Below are 19,407 nucleotides of genomic sequence, written 5' to 3'. Positions count from 1 at the left end.
ATCTCTCCCGCCAGGCTGCCTGTGGGCACGGCTCCGGAGCTGTGAGCTAACCCGGGCTATATTCGCGTGCCCCCTACTCCCAGAGAGAGATAACCCCACCGGGAAAAGGTGTTTGATTGCTAAGCAAAGTGTGCTTTTGGCGCGTTCCAGACGTCAACACTCGTGGAGGAAAGGAGGAAAGAAGCAGCAGCTTCTCTTCACTCATCTGCCTGAAACACTCCCTGGCCCACGAGTGTTTCAGGTGACCAAGTGAATGAGGGCCCAGGGAGGACAGAGGAGAAAGGAGGAAGCAGGAGGGACGAGGGCAGAGGAGAAGCCTTGAGCCCTGCCCCTTGCCGCGTGCCCAGGGACTCCAGAGGATGCGCCCCTCCTGACTCTCGGCCCGGCCTCCGTGAACTGGTGGGTGGGCTTGGAGACACATTTCCCCCATCGTTCACGCCTTTCCCAGGAAGCAGGACCCTGCTGCAGGCTTTCATCCCCTGACAGCTCCGCAGAACGACATGCAGGCCCTCTGAGAGCGTGAAATCGGAAACAAAGGCGTGCTCCAGCCTAATTTCAGCCACAGATGCTCACGGGGCTGACTCTGGAAAGGCCGGCAGGAAAAGCTTGCAGAAGAAACGGCCCTTAAAACAAAGTCTCCAACTTTAAACGGAGGTGCCAAGGAAGCGGTGAGCCCAGCAGAGGGCCCGAGGGCATTGGGAGTCTCAGGGATGGAGGAGGACCAGAGCCATCGACCCCCAGACCTGGGGGTGCGGCCCCAGTGCTTCCCAGGACCAGCCGTGGGACCCTGTGCCACCCTCCCAGGACCTTCCTGACAAACTGCTACAACACAGCGGCAGCAGTACGGTGCTGGGGGGCCCCCGGAGGGAAATGACACGGCCAGCCTGCGGCGGGCTGTTCGGGGAGGCGTCTGGGGCTCAGGGAGGGGCTGCAGACACCTTCGGAAGCAGGGAGGTCGGCACTCTGGCCATAGCAGGGCAGGGGGTGGGGGGCTGGGGCCACTGCGATGAGCCAGCCTCTGCCGTCCAAGAGGAGAGCGGAGCCACCGTGGGGCGCAGGCCGGGGGCCTGGATGAGCCGAGAGACGGGCAGGTGCCCTGCACGGCCGTCTCGGGTGGCCCTGAGCTCTATGTGCTCACGCGGACTTTCCTCCCAGGCAACAGCGGTCTCTGCCCCATCTGAGAGCAGGTCCCAGGCGCAAGCCCGGGTGCCATGCACCTGCTGGGAGCAGCGGCTTCTAGATGGACCAGAGACCCTGACGCAGAGCACACAGCACAGCTCCTTTCCCCCGGCTTCACCCAGGCCCAGCGGGTGATTCTGCGGCCTCACCACGGGGTCTGTGGTGTCGGAACCACATCAGCTACGGGGTTAGAGCAAGCACCCCGTGCACACAACACGTGGACACGCATCCCCATGCACACACAGCACCTGAGACGCACAGAGGGGTGTGACAGCAGGGGAGGGCGGCGGGCCTGGTGGCCGCAAACAGGAGTGTCCTGGTGGTGATCCCCTTCGTTTTTGGGGTCAGGCTGGTCTGCACCGTCACAAAGAACGGTTCAGAACAGGGCCGAGCAGGGCAGCTTCCACCAGAGAGCATGTCGAGGTCTTGTCCTCTCTCTGGAAAGGTGCTGTCTCCAGCAGGAACTGTCCCCAACGGTCACCCATCCCATTTATGCTGACTTCCCAAAGACCCTTCCCATGAGCTCTGGCTCTTTCCAAGGTTTTCCCACCAAACCCCTGCACTCTCAGGAGAAAAGAGGCCTATTAATAAGTGTTGGGGAACCACCATCTCTGAGGACCCCAAGCGCTGACACCACAGGCTCGAGGGCCCCTGGCCACTGCAGCCGGGGGACATGGGGAGCCGCGAGCGGGTCCTGAGGAGGCGCTGTTACGAGGGTTAGGTCAGCCGCCAAGGCACCTTCCCCCTCTGTTTCAGACTGTGCACTGTTCATCTAGAACAACAACGTGCCATAAAGACCCTTTCATCTCTCCCAGGACGGCTCTGCGGACTCCCTACCAGCCGGGCCACAAGGACGGGTGCTGACAGAGCTTGGGCGCACTGGGCAAAGCCCAGTGGTGGTTGTGAGCCCACACAGGACCACGCAGCTGGCATTCTGGAAGGAAGCTGCGTGTGCTCTTCTCAGACCGGTGTCCAGCAGGTGTGTGCATGCCCCCAGCTCAGGCCAGGGACGAGGCCCTGGCCAGGGACACTGGACATGCTCTTGGTTTGGTCTCTTGAGAACACCCGGGCTTCCACGGACACGCCAGGGCTCCGACCTGGGACGACTAGAGGGCAGGGGCACTTCTTCCCACCAGCAGCGTAGGCCACAGACAGAGAGAGAGCCTGCCCACCAGCTTTGGCACCCGTCTGCAGTCCTAAAATCCCCATGAGCTGCGCTGACGCCAAGAGTGGGGTAAATAAAGCATGAACTAGCAGAACACACAGAAAAAAGCATCACAGATTGGTGAACACAGACCTGACCATGAATCAGCAAATCAAGGTCCCACATTAGGGAACTGGTGAGGGGGAACGCCTTTTTTCTATAATTACGTGGATAATTATTTTGACATCAATCTACCAACTGGAAATACGAACTAATGTTTGTAAGGCAAACTTTCTGGGAGAAAATACCCTAGGGGTGCGCCTGGGTGGCTCAGTCGTTAAGCGTCTGCCTTCGGCTCAGGTCATGGTCCCGGGGTCCTGGGATCCAGCCCCGCATCGGGCTCCCTGCTCAGCGGGAAGTCTGCTTCTCCCTCTCCCACTCCCCCTGCTTGTGTTCCCTGTCTCACTCTCTCCCTGTCAAATAAATAAATAAAATCTTTAAAAAAATAAAATAAAATACCCTAAATACGAAACCCAGAGTTGTCATAATTAAGTATAACGTCAGAGTTTGCTTTATTTTGATGCCACAGGCCCTATCTCAAAATAGACCAGATAAAGGTTTCTTTTCTTCTGAAACAGTAATTAAATGAATTTAATGATTTAAATGAGTAAATCTGTTGTTTTAAGGCAAGACTCTTAAAAAGCCACACGAATAAGCCAACGCACCGCGCACGAGCCCCCCACTCAGCCGCTGCAGGTACAAGTGGAGCCCGCAGCGAGGAGGCGGCCTGGACGCGCGGCCCCGTCTGCGCCGGCTCCCAGGTCGGAGGAGAAACCCTCTCGACCACCAGCGTCTGCTCGCGGCACGGAGAAGATGGAGCTTCTGCACACCTAACCCATACCACCTGAGGCCGCTAAGGGCTGTGACCGCTCCACACCCAACGAGGCTTTCTCCGGGTGCCTCTCAGGACTTGGGACGTGGGCTGGCGCATCCCTTCCCTCTGTCCCGAGGACGCCAGGCTGCCCAGAGCTCCTGGGCTGCTCACGCCCACCACTCCCACCACGGCAGGGGCAGAAACACCAATTCGCTGCTGGGGGCTGAGGGGGGTTGACGGGGGCTGACGGGGGCTGAGGGGGGCTGCTGGGGGGCTGATGCAGGGCTGAAAGGGGCTGACGGGGGCTGCTGGGGGCTGAGGGGGGGCTGCTGGGGGCTGGGGGGCTGCTGGGGGCTGAGGGGGGCTGAGAGGGGCTGCTGGGGGCTGACGGGGGGCTGCTGGGGGGCTGCTGGGGGCTGCTGGGGGGCTGACGGGGGCTGCTGGGGGCTGAGGGGGGCTGCTGGGAGCTGACGGGGGCTGAGGGGGCCTGACAGGGGCTGACGGGGGCTGACGGGGGCTGACAGGGGCCTGTGTGCACCTTGTTGGTGGCAGGGTCTGGGGCGTGGCTGGGCTTGGTGCGACAAGCTAGCTGGAGACCGGATGCCCACCAGCACTTCCTCCTGCGCTCGGTGTCGGCACGGCGACCTTCCTGGCTGCCGGATCTTGGAGGGCCTCCAGAGGGCTGGCACAGGCCGTGACAGGGCGATGCCCCCTCCAGGCCGAGTGGGAGCGCCTTCCCCAGGACGTGGGAGCACCTGAGGGAAGGAGGCTGGCGGCAGCGAAGTCTGCGGTCTGGGGACGGGGCTCTGGCCACTGGGGGCCTGGCTGCACCCCTGCTGCTGGCTGGGGTCTTCGGCGGTTTCGGGACGCAGCGGGCTGGCTGTGGGTCCTTCTGGCCCCTTCCAAGGCCGGTGCCGTCAGTGCTGGGGGCGCCCCTCCCGGACGGGCCTCACAGGACCCGGGTTCCGACAGGCCCACCTGGCACCTGAGAGCACGCGCACGCGTCTCGCACTGACAACTGGTTTTGAAACGGCCGCCAGCCTCCAGAAGCACATGCGTCAGCATCGCTGTCAGGGATGAAGGACAGCAGGTGGGCGCGGCCGGGCAGAGACGGGAGCGCCTGGCACCGCTGTCGCCCTTTGTCACTGCGGCCAGCTGAGCGCCCCAGCTGCCACCGCACAAGGCATAAAACATACCCTCCAAGCGGTCCCGCCCGCAGGGCCGAGCCGGAGGCCGCGTTAATAATCCGCTTCGTGCCGCGCGGCCCATCGGTCGGCACGTGACGACCGTGTCTAATGTGTGCTTTAATTACGGCTCCGGCGGCGGCGCCAAGTTTGCTCCCAGAACGGTCTTCTCAGTTCTGCTCTGCAAGCTCGCGGGCATCCGTGTGCGTCTGAAACAGGAAGCCGCCGGTTCCCGGGGGCCGGGGTCCTCTCCCTCTGCATCAGCGGACCCTGCCCCCTCCCTGCAAGCCGCGACAAGGTCTCCCCGTCCTGCTCGGGCCTGACTGACCCCCACCCGGGAGGAGCCCGCCCCCCCCGGCCGCCGGACGGACAATCACAGCCTGTCCCTCACAGTGGCCGCAGCCGCAAGCCGCTCACTGGCCCCTCATTGTTTCGGAGGCAGATTGAGTTAACCTCTGATGACTCCCGCCAGTGTGCTCGCTGCCCCAGGTCCGGGGAGGCTGACCTTGCCGCTCCAGCTGGGGCATCAGCAACCAAACCCAAAGCCGAGGCAGGCAGCGGCTTCTCACGGGAGCACTCCAAGGGAAGAGACCCGCCGGGCCGACGAAGCAACTGTGCGCGTTTGCACAAGTCCCCGTCAGGCAGGAGGCGCGTTCCCATCCCCTTCCTTAGGCTTTCTTACCACACGCAGCTGTGGCACCGTCCAGGCCATCCCTGGTCACCAGCCACGCTGACCTTGGGCAATCCGAAAACCACGTGTGGGCTCCTCCTCCAGAACCAAGGGTCGAGGTCGGCACGGCCTTCTCCCCCCACCCCCAGGACCTGGTCTGCAAGCACTGAATGTGGGTGTCCACAAGCAGCTGTTCCAAAAGGGGTCACTGCTGAGGGCGGTCTGCCTGTCCACCCAGGTGGAGAGGAGGAGGGACAGTGCCAGGCCCAGGCCAGTGGTGGGCAGTGTGGGCCAAGCCCCACTGCTTCCTTCTGACCTGTGTCTTTCCTGGGCCACGCTGTGGTTTGGAAGGAGAGGCTGGGGACCCCACTCACCTCCTCAGCACCACAGAGGGGCAGAGAGCACTCTGGGCCCCTGGTGGCGGATGCACAGAGGACGGCCTGCGCTCATCAGGGCCTCCTCCTCCTGGCTGCCCACACCCCAGTGCCCACCTGCCCTGTCCACACTGCCAATCTCACGGATGCCCCCAGACTACCCTTGAGAACCAGACAGGACCCCACGGCTCCCAGCCAGGCCTTGCCCACAGGAGACCCCAGCCCAAAACATGCCCTGCTGGCCTCTGGCTGATACTAAGGTCCACAGACACGGCTGCATCTGAAACAGGGCTCTCCTGCAAAAGGCAGGGGCTTCTGAGCACAGGGTCCCGGGAAGCAGACGCTCTGGAGGACGCTGCTCTCAGGTCGCTGTTTTGACTCCTGGGGGGCAGGGAATGGACGGAAAGGCCCATCAGGAAGAGCAGACTCAAGTGTCCCACCTGCTAGGCAGACCCGGCCCCCACGGCTCTCCTGGCACCCAGGCCATCACCACGGGGGTAGTGCCCTGCGTTCACCCCAGGGCACACGGCAGGCATGCGGGAAACACCCGTGGGACCACTGAGGCAGAGACACCAGCTTGGAGCAGCCGGCTGGAAGGCGGCAACCAGAACTGGAGTCTCCAACCCCCCCACGGCGTCTGTGAAGCAGAACCACCCACGCAGCCTGCCGAACACCAACCGCAGGCTGTGGAGCAGCAGAGCCCGACGACCCCCGGACCCTGGGGCCTTCCATCTAGTAACACCGGGCAGCCTCCCACGAGGGCTCCGGACACACCGCGACCGTCACAGGGCTGCCCCTGGCACGGTCCAGCTCAGAGGTGAGCAGCTCGGCAGGCGTCCCGCGTGTGCACCTGCAGGGCCCGTCCCCCGAGCTGGCGCGGCCGGGGCGCCCCAGGGGATGCCGAGATGCGCGAGGCTCCATGTAATTCGCGTCTCCACACAGGGCCCCCGAGGACGAGCGTTTCTAACAAGTTCCCGTGACACTGTCCCGACAGGAAGCCATGCCTGACGGTCCCGTCACGGGCTCAGTAAACACTTAATTTGGAAGACAATTAAAAGCAAAGTGAAGTGGGTCAGAGGCCTGGTTGCGAGCCTGGCCCTGAGGGTGGCGGGTCCTGAATCTGCATTCGCCAGGGCCGGACTCAGGGCACCTGGGCTTCCTGAACACCTCTCCTCAACCATCTTCTTCAGGGCCCAACCACGGGGAGCTCAGGCTGACTCCGACTCTCAGGGTTCCCGCAAAATTTCTCGTTTTTACAGTTAAAATCCTTTTAAAAGGCCAAGCCAAGCCATTGGCAGATTCCGAGTTTCCAAAAGAGGTGTTTACACGGTATTTTAAAATTCGGTAACTAAAGACAGCTTAACTGGCGCCACTGAAATTAGTCACCAGTGAAAGAAATTTGTTCTTTTTCAGTTGAACTCATCTTCAGGTGAACGTTTGCCAAGAAGCGTGTTTACTGTTTAGCGTTCAGTCTTGAGTGCAGGGGAGACGTGTCGTTCTGGTGTTATGGGCTGTCACGAGTTGAAGAGTCCCCCCCAAAATTTGTGTCCACCCAGACCTCAGAACGGGACCTTATTCTGAAGTAGTGTCTTTGTAGATGTAATTAGTTGAGGACCTTGAAATGAAGCCAGGCTGGATTTCGGATGGGCCCCAAGGCAAGGGGACAGCGAGGACGGGGCTGGGAGAGGCCACTGGATGACGATGAGCTGCTGAGAAGCACGTGCACTGGTGCCGCCTTCTGTGACCTCCCACACCCTCCCTGTCTACACTGGGAGCCCTCCGTCTCCCCACGACGCGCCCTGGGCCCCTGTGCCTCCCCAGCACCACCACCATGGGGTCTCCTAGCAGAGCAGTCGGCAGGACCTGGATGGATGCGTAGAAATGTTTAAGCTAGAACGTAGCGGTAATGTATTTATTAACTGACCTCCTCAAAGGAGGGATCACAGAAATGCACATCTCTTCCCAGTACTTAAAACCGTACTTCGCACCTGACGTCACACAGAGGTGGGAAGGGGCAGACGATGACGCGGGAACGGAGCTTCTCACCATCTGAGCTCCGCAAGTGCAGGCAGCCTGACCTCCCTGCATCCCCGCGTCCCCTCGGCTGGAGGTGGGCCAGCCGACTGCCCCGGGTGGGGGATGGGGGACAGGACCCCGAGCTGCTGGGCCAGGGCCAGCCAGGCTGACAGAGGACGAGGCTGGGGCCCCAGCACAGGGCCCTGTGGGGTCAAGGAGGAGCAGGCATATGTGTGCTATTCCACTTCTGAAAATCTGAATCCTATCCTAAAAATAGCATTTCAACAAGACCGACGAGCTCCTGGGCTCGCTGGAGGGCCTGAGATCTGATGGATTCACCCTCCACCCTCCAAGTGAGGAGAGGAAAACTAGCAGAACCAAGTGAAGGATTTCAAAGTCCTGGTGGGATTCACTTGTCCGCCCGAAACGCTTGTCGCGGGGTGCCCCATGCTCTCCCGGCACGTGGTGCGCGACCACCCGTACGCCCCGTGAGCCCGCGCAGTGGGGTGCCATCGGATTCGTTACGTGATGAAAGAAGAGAATTTCCGTACATTACTCATGTCTGTCAGCGACAGGGAGCTCTGGAATGATGGGCAGCCACCCCGGCTGACTGTAAGGAACCGCTTCTGCAGAGGACGGACGATGGACGCTGACGGGAAGGTGATGGCTTGGACAGCCCCCAGGTCTCCACCGGGGTGCGCCGCGCTCCTGGGGTGGGCCGCCGGCCTGTCCATGCAGGCGTGGTGGCGGGGGCTGGGCTGGGCTCCCCTTTGCTGCAGCTGGCTTTGGGACTGTGGTCACTGCGGCAGGGGTACACCCTGGAGCCTCGGCCCTGAGCCGGAGCCACAGGCCCCCCCTTCCCCGCCGTGGAGGTGATGCTCTCAGGTCACATGGCTGGGACGGGGCAGGGCCGAGGCTTTCCATCTGCACCTGTTCTTAGCGGGGCATCCCGCCAGGGGCCCCGTGGGTGCACCCAGGAGACACATGGCCTCCAAGCCCCCGGGGATCGAGCGACATCCATGAATTTTTCAGTGAAAGACGGGTTTCCAGCACTCCCAGTGAGGAAGCTGACGGAGCAGCCCCTCCAGCCACGTCTCCCCACTGGCTTCTCCGCTTTTCAACGGCGGAACATTCCCAGCAGGACATGGCGTCCCCGCGTGGGCAAAGACCACTTGAGCAGCCGCAGAGGTCTGCGGGACTCTGTCCATTTCTATTTCCAGTAACGGCCCCCCTTTCGACAGTAAAACCTCCTTAGTGGGAATATTTGCCTTAAATACAAGCAGTGAGAAGGGCAGGGCTGAACGTGCCCGGGAGGAGCAGACCCTGCCTCTGCAGCTTTGGTTAAAACCCCGACTGCGGGCTCCCGACGAGGCTGGGAGCGGTGCCTACCTCCACCACGGACTTGGAGTCCAGCCGGAAGTTGAAATCGCCAAACACAAAGTAGGACACATTCTCGAATCGCTGGTCGATGATTCTGGGAGGAGAGAAGGGGACAACGTTACTGGCACGCCGATCAGCCTCCCTTCTACCACGCGCCCCTCGCACGTGCCTTCCACGCACTCCTGAGCAGCACAGTGACCACGCCGCACGCCCACCAGACACGTGCAGCTCTCTCCACGCTGACACGTGCGTGCCACCAGGGTGTCCTCACAAGTGGGCCAGCGCAGCATGGAAACTGCATCTGGTGGGAGGTCCAGCCTGCACGTGGGAAGAACGAGGGCCAGGTAGGGGGCTCTCGCGGGGGCACAGGGTCAGGACACCGGGGAAGGACCGCTGGCCGGGGCCTCTGCCGGGCGCCTCCACAATTCCTCCCAGGGGGAACGTACGCTTGAGCTTGCTCTGCAAGTGTTTACGTATCGGCCCCATTTCCATGTTTCAAAGGCATAAAAGCACAGCAACTGCATCTTTTTTTTTTTAACTGAGGCACCGCCTGCTTGGAAACATCTTTTCCACCTATTTTAAATCGACCACAATCCCTCTTCCATTTTTCCACCGAGACACGCACACACGGCAAGAGGGACAGCCTCCAGGTCAGCCAGCAGCCGCCTCACAGACCCCTCTTCCCTCGCGGGAAGGCAGGAAGACCGCTCCCTCCACCCGCCCCAACATGGCAGCAGCGCGATTAATGACCACTGTTCGCTTCTGGAGGGAAAGCAAAGTGCCGGGTTCTTCCGACTGGAGAGCAGAATGCGGACCACCGCTAACTAGACAACCCGCGGAGCAGAACGTGTGCTCGGTGCAGAGGAAGGGACGGTCAGGGAGCAAGGCTCCCACGTCACTGCCCGGCCATGGCTCCGCTCACACACTTGCTGGGACAGAGCTGCGAGGCTGCAGGGCACGGGGCGGAGGGCGCATCCCAAACCGTCAGGCAGGCAGAGGCCAGGGGCAAAGTCTTAACCAGGTTAACTTGGAAACTTCCATTGGTTACCAAGAAACCTGGTGCATCTCCAATCCACCTGGTAATGCCTCTCTGTGCGAGCAGTGCCTGGGCCAGTGTGGACATCGTGCTTGGGCGCCGTGTCCCCCTGCCTCGGGCGCCGTGTCCCCCTGCCTCGGGCACCGTGTCCCCTTGCCTCGTCCCCCTGCCTCGGGCGCCGTGTCCCCCTGCCTCGGCCCCCTGCCTCGGGCACCATGTCCCCCTGGCTCGGGCACTGTGTCCCCCTGCCTCGGGTCCCCCTGCCTCGGGCACCATGTCCCCCTGCCTCGGGCACCGTGTCCCCCTGCCTCGGGCACCGTGTCCCCCTGCCTCGTCCCCCTGCCTCGGGCACCATGTCCCCCTGCCTCGGCCCCCTGCCCAGGGCGCCGTATCCCCCTGCCTCGTCCCCCTGCCTCGGGCGCCGTGTCCCCCTGCCTCGTCCCCCTGCCCAGGGCGCCGTATCCCCCTGCCTCGTCCCCCTGCCTCGGGCACCATGTCCCCCTGCCTCGGGCGCCGTGTCCCCCTGCCTCGGGCGCCGTGTCCCCCTGCCTCGTCCCCCTGCCTCGGGCACTGCTTACCACTGAGTTGGTCTCCTCATTTGATTCATTAGCTTGAGAAACAGAAGGACCAAGCAAGGACCACGTGCCACCCTGCCTGGCTCTGCAATGTTCTCCTGGGCCACAGGAGGGGTCTCTGCCGGCGTGGCTGCTGCCCTCCTGGCAGTGGGGGGTGGGGGTCCGGGAGGCACGTGGGGTCCTGGCGTCCCGGCAGCTCGCAAATGCCTAACGGCGCCTGTCAACACTGTCAACCCGTCCCATCCACGGAAACAAGCTGCATTTCTGCTTGAATCTGCACCCCTCCGCGTCCTCCCTGCCCTCAACACGAGACCACACGAGGCCACACGTGGCCGCCCGCCTGGTCAGGTACTTGTTGAACTGCATTTTCTGTTCCGACTTATTTCCTGCCTGTTTTCTTTTCAGTTTCTTGCTGCTTTCTTCTTGAATCCCAGGAGCCTCCCTAGGAACCGGTGAGAATCCACTGTCTGGTCCGTGGCTGGTGTCTCCAGGCCGTTCACGGGGCCTTCTGCTGTGAGTGAGCTTTTACCCTTGTGCGGGCGGGTGCCTCGTCCCCGAAGGCCTGCCCAGCCCCGGGCCGAGGACGGCTCTCCTTCTTCCATCCTCACGTCAGCCTCCAATCCAACTGGAATCACAGTGTGACGTCAGGAGCTCAGGGTTATCGATTTTCCCGGCAGTCGATTGAAAGCTCCATTTGTTAAACATTCAATCCTCTTCCCAGTCAGTTCATGGAGCATGAAATTCCCCAAATCACGCGGGCCTTTCTGAGGCCCTGCGTCCTTCTCTGCACACCGTCACCGACCCGCACGCCTGTAGCAGTAAATCTTCCCACAGGGACGCCCTTCCTGCGGACGGTTCCTTCAAAAACATACTGGCTATTTTCATATTTCTCTCCCACTCTAATCACTGTATCATCTAGTTACATTCCACAAAACATCCTGTTTTCCTTCTTAATTGGAATAACTTTCAACTTATACATGAATTTGAGAACGAAGGACATATTTAACGGATTAGTGCAGACGACCGGCAGTTTCCTTTACTTGTTATAAATTAAACTTTTCTATTGAGGAAATACCGCTCAGGAATAGAAGTGTCAGGGGTGCTGGTGGGGCGCCTGCTGTCCCAGCCCACGGGCTCACCAGCGTGCCCAGGACCGCTGCCGCCGCCCCTCCTTCCCTCCCTTGGCCCCGCACGGGACTCCTGTCGGCAAGAAGCCCGCCACCTCTCCTGTCCTGGAGAGACTAAAGCTTCTTCTGCTGTTAAACATCTTCAGAAAAGAAAACTCCTTAGAGAACGTGTGTAGGGCGCCTAGAAAGGTCTCAGGGCGTCCCCACATCAGGACACCTGCAGCATGGGCTTCCCGGTCCCCAGCCTCGCGGACGGGGGTGGGGGGCAGGTCAGGTGCACAGCAGACCCAACAGGAAAGAAGGCTGTCCCAGCCCTGAGAACTAAGGGCCCCTCACACGGTCCTGGTGCTGCCGCGGGCAGGCCCTCCTGGGGCCAGGTACACGCGGACAGAATACAATTGTTGGGGTTCAATCACATTGTTTTTAAAAACCCAAACCAGCACCGTTCACAGCTTATTACGGGGACTGATTTCTGTTTTCTGAGGTCACACAGAGATGCCTGTTGCCCCGAGGGCACCTGTCCCCAGGAATTCCCGCATGAGGCGGGTGCCCCAAGGAGGCACAGGGTCCCCTCAGCAAAATGCAATTCTGCGTGTGGTACCGGGAGGTGGCTGCTCTCTGTGCCCGGCTCCGTGATCCCGCCAGAACTGCCCAGCCTCCGGTCTCAGGGCCCCACTGTTACCCCACGCCGCCCCTCACCTGCTTCTCCCCAGGCAGCCCACTCCCGGCGAGGCTCCCTCACCAGAGGCAGAGCCTCCTGGCCAGGCTGGCTCGCTGGGCATCGTTCTGCCAAGGCCTGCAGAGACAAAGGCCGGTGGCGCCGTCAAGGTCAAGGGGCCTCTGGGGTCAGAAGGAATGCTGTTCACAGGACGGTTTCCAAACGCTCTTCTGCTGCTCATGCTGGGCGCTGGCTGGTCGCTGGGAGTGGGCGAGCATGTGGCGAGCAGAATGTCAGCACCGCGCCTGGGGCCCTGGGGGCCACGCACCCTGGCCCCGTCCCAGCCAGCACGCATGACCTCACGCCTCGCAAACGCATTTCTCCTTTCTTTCTTTTTTTAAAACTTTTTATATTTTTGAGAAAAACTAAACCAAAGCACATTCCGGCTTGCTCTTGCTGAAGGGAGGAGTGCGGTCCTGCTCCCGCCAAGGGTCAGAGCATCTACACGTTTTAACGATTCGTCAGCTTCTGTCTGCTAAAAAGCACAGAACACGCGCCCTCCTTGAGGAGGCTCCGGAGAACGCGACCGCCGTCAGACTCACGACCCCGCTCTCTCTGCATGTTTGCTCCTGGGGGACTGCAAGCCCGGAGCTTGAGGGAAACTGTGTGACCGCAGAAACGTGACGCGGAGATGCATGTGTGTGCTGTGTACGTGGCGTACAGACGTGTTCTGTACGTGTAGATGCTGCACACGTGTGGGGCGTGTGCACACGCGTCACGTGTGTGCGGAGTCCATTTCTTACCAAGGATTCTTCCCCCGTCCCCGCAGCCTCAGGAGACTAATCAGAGCAGGGAAGACAGTCCCCACGTGCCCGTGGACCCCTAGCCGTCTGCGAGCTGATACCGTCACGTTAAGTCTCTGCCCGAAGAAGCGCAATCTGCTCTGTCCGAGGTGCTGGAAACCACCGTCAGGCCCCGCGCTGGGGCAAGGCAAGCACTCACGTGTTCTGGGATCAATGAACGTTCAGGAGGCGTGTGAAGCCACTGGAGTCACCAGGCCGTTCTGGGTCCAGGACGCGTGGAGGCCGTGGCGGGAGCAACAACTGCCCACAGACAGACGGGACGACAGGAACGCAGGAAGTCAGATCCGAGCCTGGGGGTCCAGCGTGTGGGAGAAGAGCGTCGCGGGACAGCAGAGACCCCGGGCTCACGCGCACAGGGCCTCCGGGGGGGCGGGCGCTAGACGCGGGCCGCCCAGGTCCTCGTGGGGCTCAAGGCACGGGGCTGAGCCGACAACGGTCCCGGCCTGAGGGGACGGACGGCTGCAGAGCGATGCAGGCAGCTGGTGCCCTGGGAATGGACCGTGGAAGCAAACAACCGTCGGCTAATCAAATGGCAGAGCGCATCGGGAGGTAAGTCCCTTCCTCAAAACCCAACAAACTTCCGATTTAATATCTGACTGAACAAACTCCGAAAACCTCCAGGGCATCTATGAGAGGAAACGCTCGCTTCCTAAGGCCCTCCTGGATGGCGGGGCCTTTCCTGCCCCCACGCCACACAGGACGCCCTGGCCACGCCGGTCCTGCCGCGGCTCCCCCGACTGGGGGAGCTGCGCCGACGATAGGGATTCTGTCAGCAGGGCTGGATTCTTGTAATACTATCATTAAAAACCTAAACTATATCACATTTCCATGCCCAGCTCCTTTTGATGTAATGGCCCGCACTCATCAATAACCACCATCTCCAAAGGTCGCGTGGTGGCGCAAGATGGACGGGCTGTCACGGCCGCGGCAATCACCTGAGTGCCAGGCCCGCAGCCCTCACGGCACTCACTTTTAATTTCAATATAGTGCCATTTGGACCAAGAGAAAAAAGTTGTTTTAAAATTAATTACCTTGTCAGACGCTATTATGATTAAAACGTAGGCCCACATCAATATCATGTGCCTAATTCAAAAACAGAATTACAAGAAAAGCCATAAAAATCAATTTTTTAGGCCTTGGAAACAGAGTCTCGTTCTGTTTTGACAGGCGATTTCATTATGTGACAGGCCACGCGGACACACGCACAGGAAGGGGCCGCGCACTCATGTCTCGAGGACAAGTGACGCCCACCCTCCCAGGATGGAGACGTTGTTCCCTGAAGGGAGTCGTGACTTCAACTGTCGGACACCACAGCGTTCCTGGCTGGTGACCTCGGCCCACGGGGCAAGGCAGCGCCAAGGGTGCGCAGACTGCGTGTGGCCCCGAGAACCTGGTGTGCGGAGAGCAGGTGGGACGCCGTCGGAGCGCGCCGGCCGGTCCACCACCCCAGGATCGCTCCCTTCCCTTCGCCTTCCTCTGAATCACGGCCCAGGCGGAGTTCACGCACGAGCACGAGGTGACCAGCGTCGGCTCCCGTTCCTGGGAGCCGGCAGGGACCCCGGCCTCTGCTCACGCGGCTGCGTCGCGACGACACCCAGATGAGACCACGGACACCAGGCAGAGCACCTGCGGTTTCGGCCCCACATCCACGCTGCTCTGAGACCATCTCTTCCCCTCCCGAGCAGCGGACGGACGCTCTTCCATGACCTCACTTTTCACTCTGCCCCAGGGCGCGTGGGGCGCGTGTGGGGCTGGCAGCCCCCACGAGGACAGTCACCTGGGCGGGACAGCTGCCAGCACCAGGGAGCCCAGGGAGGGTGGTTTGTGCACAACGTGGCAGAGGCGGAGACAGGGAAAGCACGCGGGGAGCAATCTGTCCGAAGGGCCCGGGCCAGCGTCGGGCAGGCGCAGACACCTGACTGTCCCTTTGGCGTCGGGTAACGTCCCCACAAGCCGCCTGAGGGGCCTCAGTGACAGCCCGCCGACCGGCCCGCCGTTGAGCGCTCAGGGCGCAAGGCACTCCCCAGGGCATCTCGCAGGCCCAGTGCACGGGGGGTGTGACACCTGAGGGGCCCGAGGCGGGAGCTCCGTGGGCGTCACTGGGCTGCCGTGGCAGCCGTGGAAAGCACCCCTCGGACTGTGGGAAGTGTGTGCTGGGACCTCGGCGCGTCCCTGGCTCGAGGGCAGCTTGCTGCTGGTGCTGGGGTGCCCCAGGGGGCACATGAACCCTCAGCCACAGGCGCGGAGTCCACCGGAGTGCCCACAGCACAACGTGGTGGCACGAGGCCGGGCAAAGCTCTAGTTGGTGACACTGGCATCACAAAGTCCACTGTTTCCCACAATCTCCCCCATAAACTCTTGCCACGTTTCCAAAATTTGCCTCTTGTCCTCACAGCTGGAGGCCTGAGCCAGCTGTTGGCACGAGGCCGTGAGGCCCTGCTGCGCCCTGAGGGTGCCCGTCCCCAGATTCTCAGGTCGAGGCCCCAACCCCCATGCGGTGGGCCACGGGCCAGTCACACCACTGGGAGCGATGGAGGTGAGATGGGGTCCGAAGGGTGCGGTGCCCTCCACCTCGTGCAGACACAGTGACCGGGCGGCCGTGGGCACGCCAGGCGGTGGCTTCTCAGCAGGACCCAGAGAGCTGGCACGGGATCTCGAGCCTCGAGCAATCGGTGTGTGCTGTGTGAGCCACGGGTCTGTGGCACTTTGCACGGCGAGGTGACAAGACAACCCGAGCCCGTGGGGGTTGCTCGCAGCCCCCGCCCGGGCCTCAGTGTCTCTGTCGTGCACTGTGACGGGGCTCCTCACGCCGGATTTCCCAGCGACCAAGTCCCTGCTCCTGCCACCACCGTCCCCCAGCAGAAGCACGTGCAGGGCAGGGCGTGCGCTGGCAGCTCCCCGTGAGCTCCGGGCTGTGGCTGGTGCGCAGGCTCCTGGCACCAGTCCCCGGTCTCGCCCTGTAAACAGCATTAAGATAGGAAACACTGAGAACTACTCTCAGACCGCTCAGATGCCACCACGAACCACGTGGACACAGAAGACCCGCGAGCATCAGGCAGAAGAAACGAGAAGCGGAGCCTCGGAAAGCTGAGCGTGCCTTTAAAACCTTCGCTCCCAGCGAGCACAGGGAACACGTGGAAATGCGCACCATCCGCGTTCCCTGGGCCGGCGTGAGCACGGATGCTGGCCAGGCCGAGGACGCCGGCGGGCTGCCTGGTCGGAGTGCAGAGTGGCCGGACCACAGCTCGTGACATTGTCCTGCTGGCGAAACACAAGAACAAGCCAAACACCAACCAAGCAGTGGTCGAGCACAAAGCTGGTCAAGACACGGCGTGCCGAGGCCGACGCTGAAGCTGTGGACGGAGGCACCTGGCAGGAGGCCCCGCAGCGATGCCTGGGAACATCAGCCGGTGCCTGTGGACGCTCCCACGTGCGCGCTGCAGACAGAGCCCTGCCCGTGGCGTAGACAGGACATATGGTCGGGGGCGGCGGCAGCCGCCTGAGCGTAGGGAAAGGAGAGCGGGCTCGAGCACGCTGTTTCATTTCCTAACAGAAGGACACAGGAGACGACCACGGACACACGGACGTGACCGAGCTGACCACAGGGCACACCCGTCATCACAGTCATCTACACTTTGTGGATGCTTCACCTGGTTTTCAATGAAATAAAGTGGAGACTGTATCACAGACGGGGTCCGTCATCTGAGACGCACGGAGTAACGAGCTCGTTTGTTGGGACTGCAGCTGATTCCACGCGTCCTCACTGGGCGCGCTCCTACCTGGCGCTGGGAACACGGGGGGGCCCAGAGCCCGCAGGCCGAGCAGGGTCGAGGGCGCCGGCCTGTGCGGCCCCGGACCCCACACCACATCAGCACACACGACAACGGCGACCTCGGCCTCCGGGCGGACGGATGCCCGAGGGGACATGTGTACGTCCTGCTGCCCGCGGGCACTCGGAGCAGGAAACACGGTGGCGAGAAGCAGCTCTGCGGCTGGCCACGCGGAGGGAGTGTCCCGAATGACCCAGGTCTTCAGCGCTGTGCTCGCCTTTGCCTGGAGACGCAGTGGCTTTTCTTCCGCCCGCTGAACAGCCAGGCGAGTTCTGGGAACGGGCTGAAGAGAAACGTTTAGATTGGAGGGTCTTTGAGCAGTTGACAGCTGACTGATGGCCGCCCGGGAGGCCACAGAGCGGAGCGGTGCGGCGGGGCACGTCACATCGCCTCTCCCTGGGAAACTAATTGCTCCCAATTGTTCCGAGCAACATTATTTTTCTGGCAATCATTTCCTTTGAATGCCCAAAATGAGCATGAAACAGCTCTTTTGCCCGGACATAAAAGTTAAATGTCCCAATGTTGATCAAATTAACTTGAGCGCCGGGACAATGGACTGTATTTCTGAGAAAATAATGGGGGACAACGGGGCGCTTCATGCCAGGATTTCACAGTTGTAATGTAGAATGTTCTGTTGAACTAGGCCCAGGCCACGTTTCAAAGGGGAGACAGAAGAGCCCTGTCACTTGTGGAAAAAAATCTCATTTCACGGCGGAAAGCTTGGGAAGCCGTCAGGAAGTTCTGGCGCTGGCGGCTCAGGAAGGACGGTGCTCCACGGCCTCTGCTCGTTTAATCCGCAGAACGCGCCCCAGGGGCTCAACTGTGCGCCACAGAGGTGCAAGCGCTCCTGCGGGAGGACAGGTCCCCAGGTGCACGCAGGGGCCCCCGCACCGCCGGCCTCCCAGCCTCCCAGCCTGACACTCTTTGTTAATCACGGATGAAAAGCAAAATATTCATGAATTGCACAAAAAACATTAAGATTATTATTTGTAATAAAACCTAGAGGGCCCGCGGGCTGCGCTTTATTGACACTGAGGATCTCATCGTCCGCCGTCTCAGACAGGAGTCCTTTCCAGGTGAGCCCGGGCTGGGGTCAGCGTCCACACAGGCCACATCCTGCACAAGGCGTGCCGTGGCACTCACAGTCCACACTGCTGGGGAGTCAAACACTTGTGAAGAGTTTGCACACTGCAGAGTTTGTCTCTCGGGTTTCTGTAAACTAAGTTTTTATTTTGGAACAATCTTAGGTTTACAGAAAAGTGGCCCATGTAGCACTGGGGGCCTCTGGGTTTTAACCTGGGCTTCTGGCCTCCAGTGCCGGGGGATGGGGACGCCAGGCTGCTGGGGTCTGACGCCACGGGGAGATGAAGCTGGGACCGGGCAGGCTCCCCTCTCAGGAGCCTCCTTGCTGTCTCCCTGCGTCCCCACAGAGCACGGCGGACAATGCTCCCCGAGGTTCCCAACGCTGTGAATGGGGCACTGTTGGTGGCAGCGTCCATTCAAAGGGCCAGCATGGCATTGTCCTCCCACTCGGCAGAGCAGAATGCAGTCTGCTGGTGGCTGCCAAAAGGTTAGCCGCCCCGATGAAAGGACAGCCCGTTATTCACCGCTCCTACAGAGCTGCCCTTTGTGCTGGGCGGCCCAGCCCTGCACGGTGGAGGTCCGGATCTGCGGCTGGCTGAGCTCCCCACAGAAGCGATTCATGGGAATGCAAAGTCGCAAAAGAGGGCCCCGAAACCCAGAGGCTGCTTTCCTGAAGGCCGTGGAGGAACGACAGTGGGGCCATGACACGCTGTAACGGGAAACCCCACCGACAGCCTGACTACAGTCACCAAGACCAGACTGTTCAGGGCTGTGTCCTGGCCCCAGACTCCACGGGAGGTCCCGGCGAGCGGGGGCAGCCCACACAGAACCCGTCAGGCCGCAAGACCCACACAGGCTGCGGCTTGGAGCAGGTCCTGGCTCCCGGGACATGGGCTCGCTGGCCCACCCACAGCACCCCAGCCAGGCAGCTCAGCGTGGGGAGCCAGCCCACAGCCCCCTCGAGGTAAGCCCTCCCCAGAGGGCCCTCCCTCGCACATCCCTGTCTTCCTGGCCCCCTCCAGCTGGACGGCCAGGCCAGCGCCCACCTGAGGGTTTCCACCTGCACCGATGTGGCGCTGAGGAGGCCTGCATGTGGGGGCCCTCCAGAGTGGGCGTGGGTGAGAACAGGATGGGGGGAGCCCCAGCACGGGCGGCCACGGGCCGGCATGCTGGGATGCAGCACCAGGACCCACCCAGCGTGCCCAGACCTCAGGCTGGCTCAGGCCTCTACAGCCCTCCAATACCCAGGCACCAATCCCACCTCTGAGCCCCATTCAGCCCGGGCCTGGGAGGCCAGGGGAGGCCCCTGAAGAGCAGCCACCCAGAACCTGTTCTGGGCTGAGGTCCAAAGCCCTCAGTGTGCAGGAGCACAGATGCAACCAACCTGCATCTCACACTCACGGTTCCTCCGTGT

General features: G+C 61.6%; 1 protein-coding gene across 3 annotated transcripts in view; it reads right to left on the bottom strand.

Moving 5' to 3' along the window:
• The window catches only part of INPP5A (inositol polyphosphate-5-phosphatase A), a 173,131-nt gene that overhangs the window by 25,433 nt on the left and 128,291 nt on the right, over positions 1-19,407 (bottom strand). For all 3 annotated transcript variants that reach the window (XM_032423024.1, XM_032423025.1, XM_032423023.1), the window contains one exon: positions 8,831-8,915. In XM_032423024.1, the coding sequence (XP_032278915.1) occupies positions 8,831-8,915 (85 nt within the window). The remainder of the gene's footprint in view (positions 1-8,830; positions 8,916-19,407) is intronic.

Source organism: Phoca vitulina, unplaced genomic scaffold, assembly GCF_004348235.1.
Source record: "Phoca vitulina isolate PV1807 unplaced genomic scaffold, GSC_HSeal_1.0 scaffold28, whole genome shotgun sequence".
Classification (NCBI taxonomy): Eukaryota; Metazoa; Chordata; class Mammalia; order Carnivora; family Phocidae; genus Phoca; species Phoca vitulina.
This window is presented reverse-complemented; position numbering and strand designations above follow the sequence as displayed.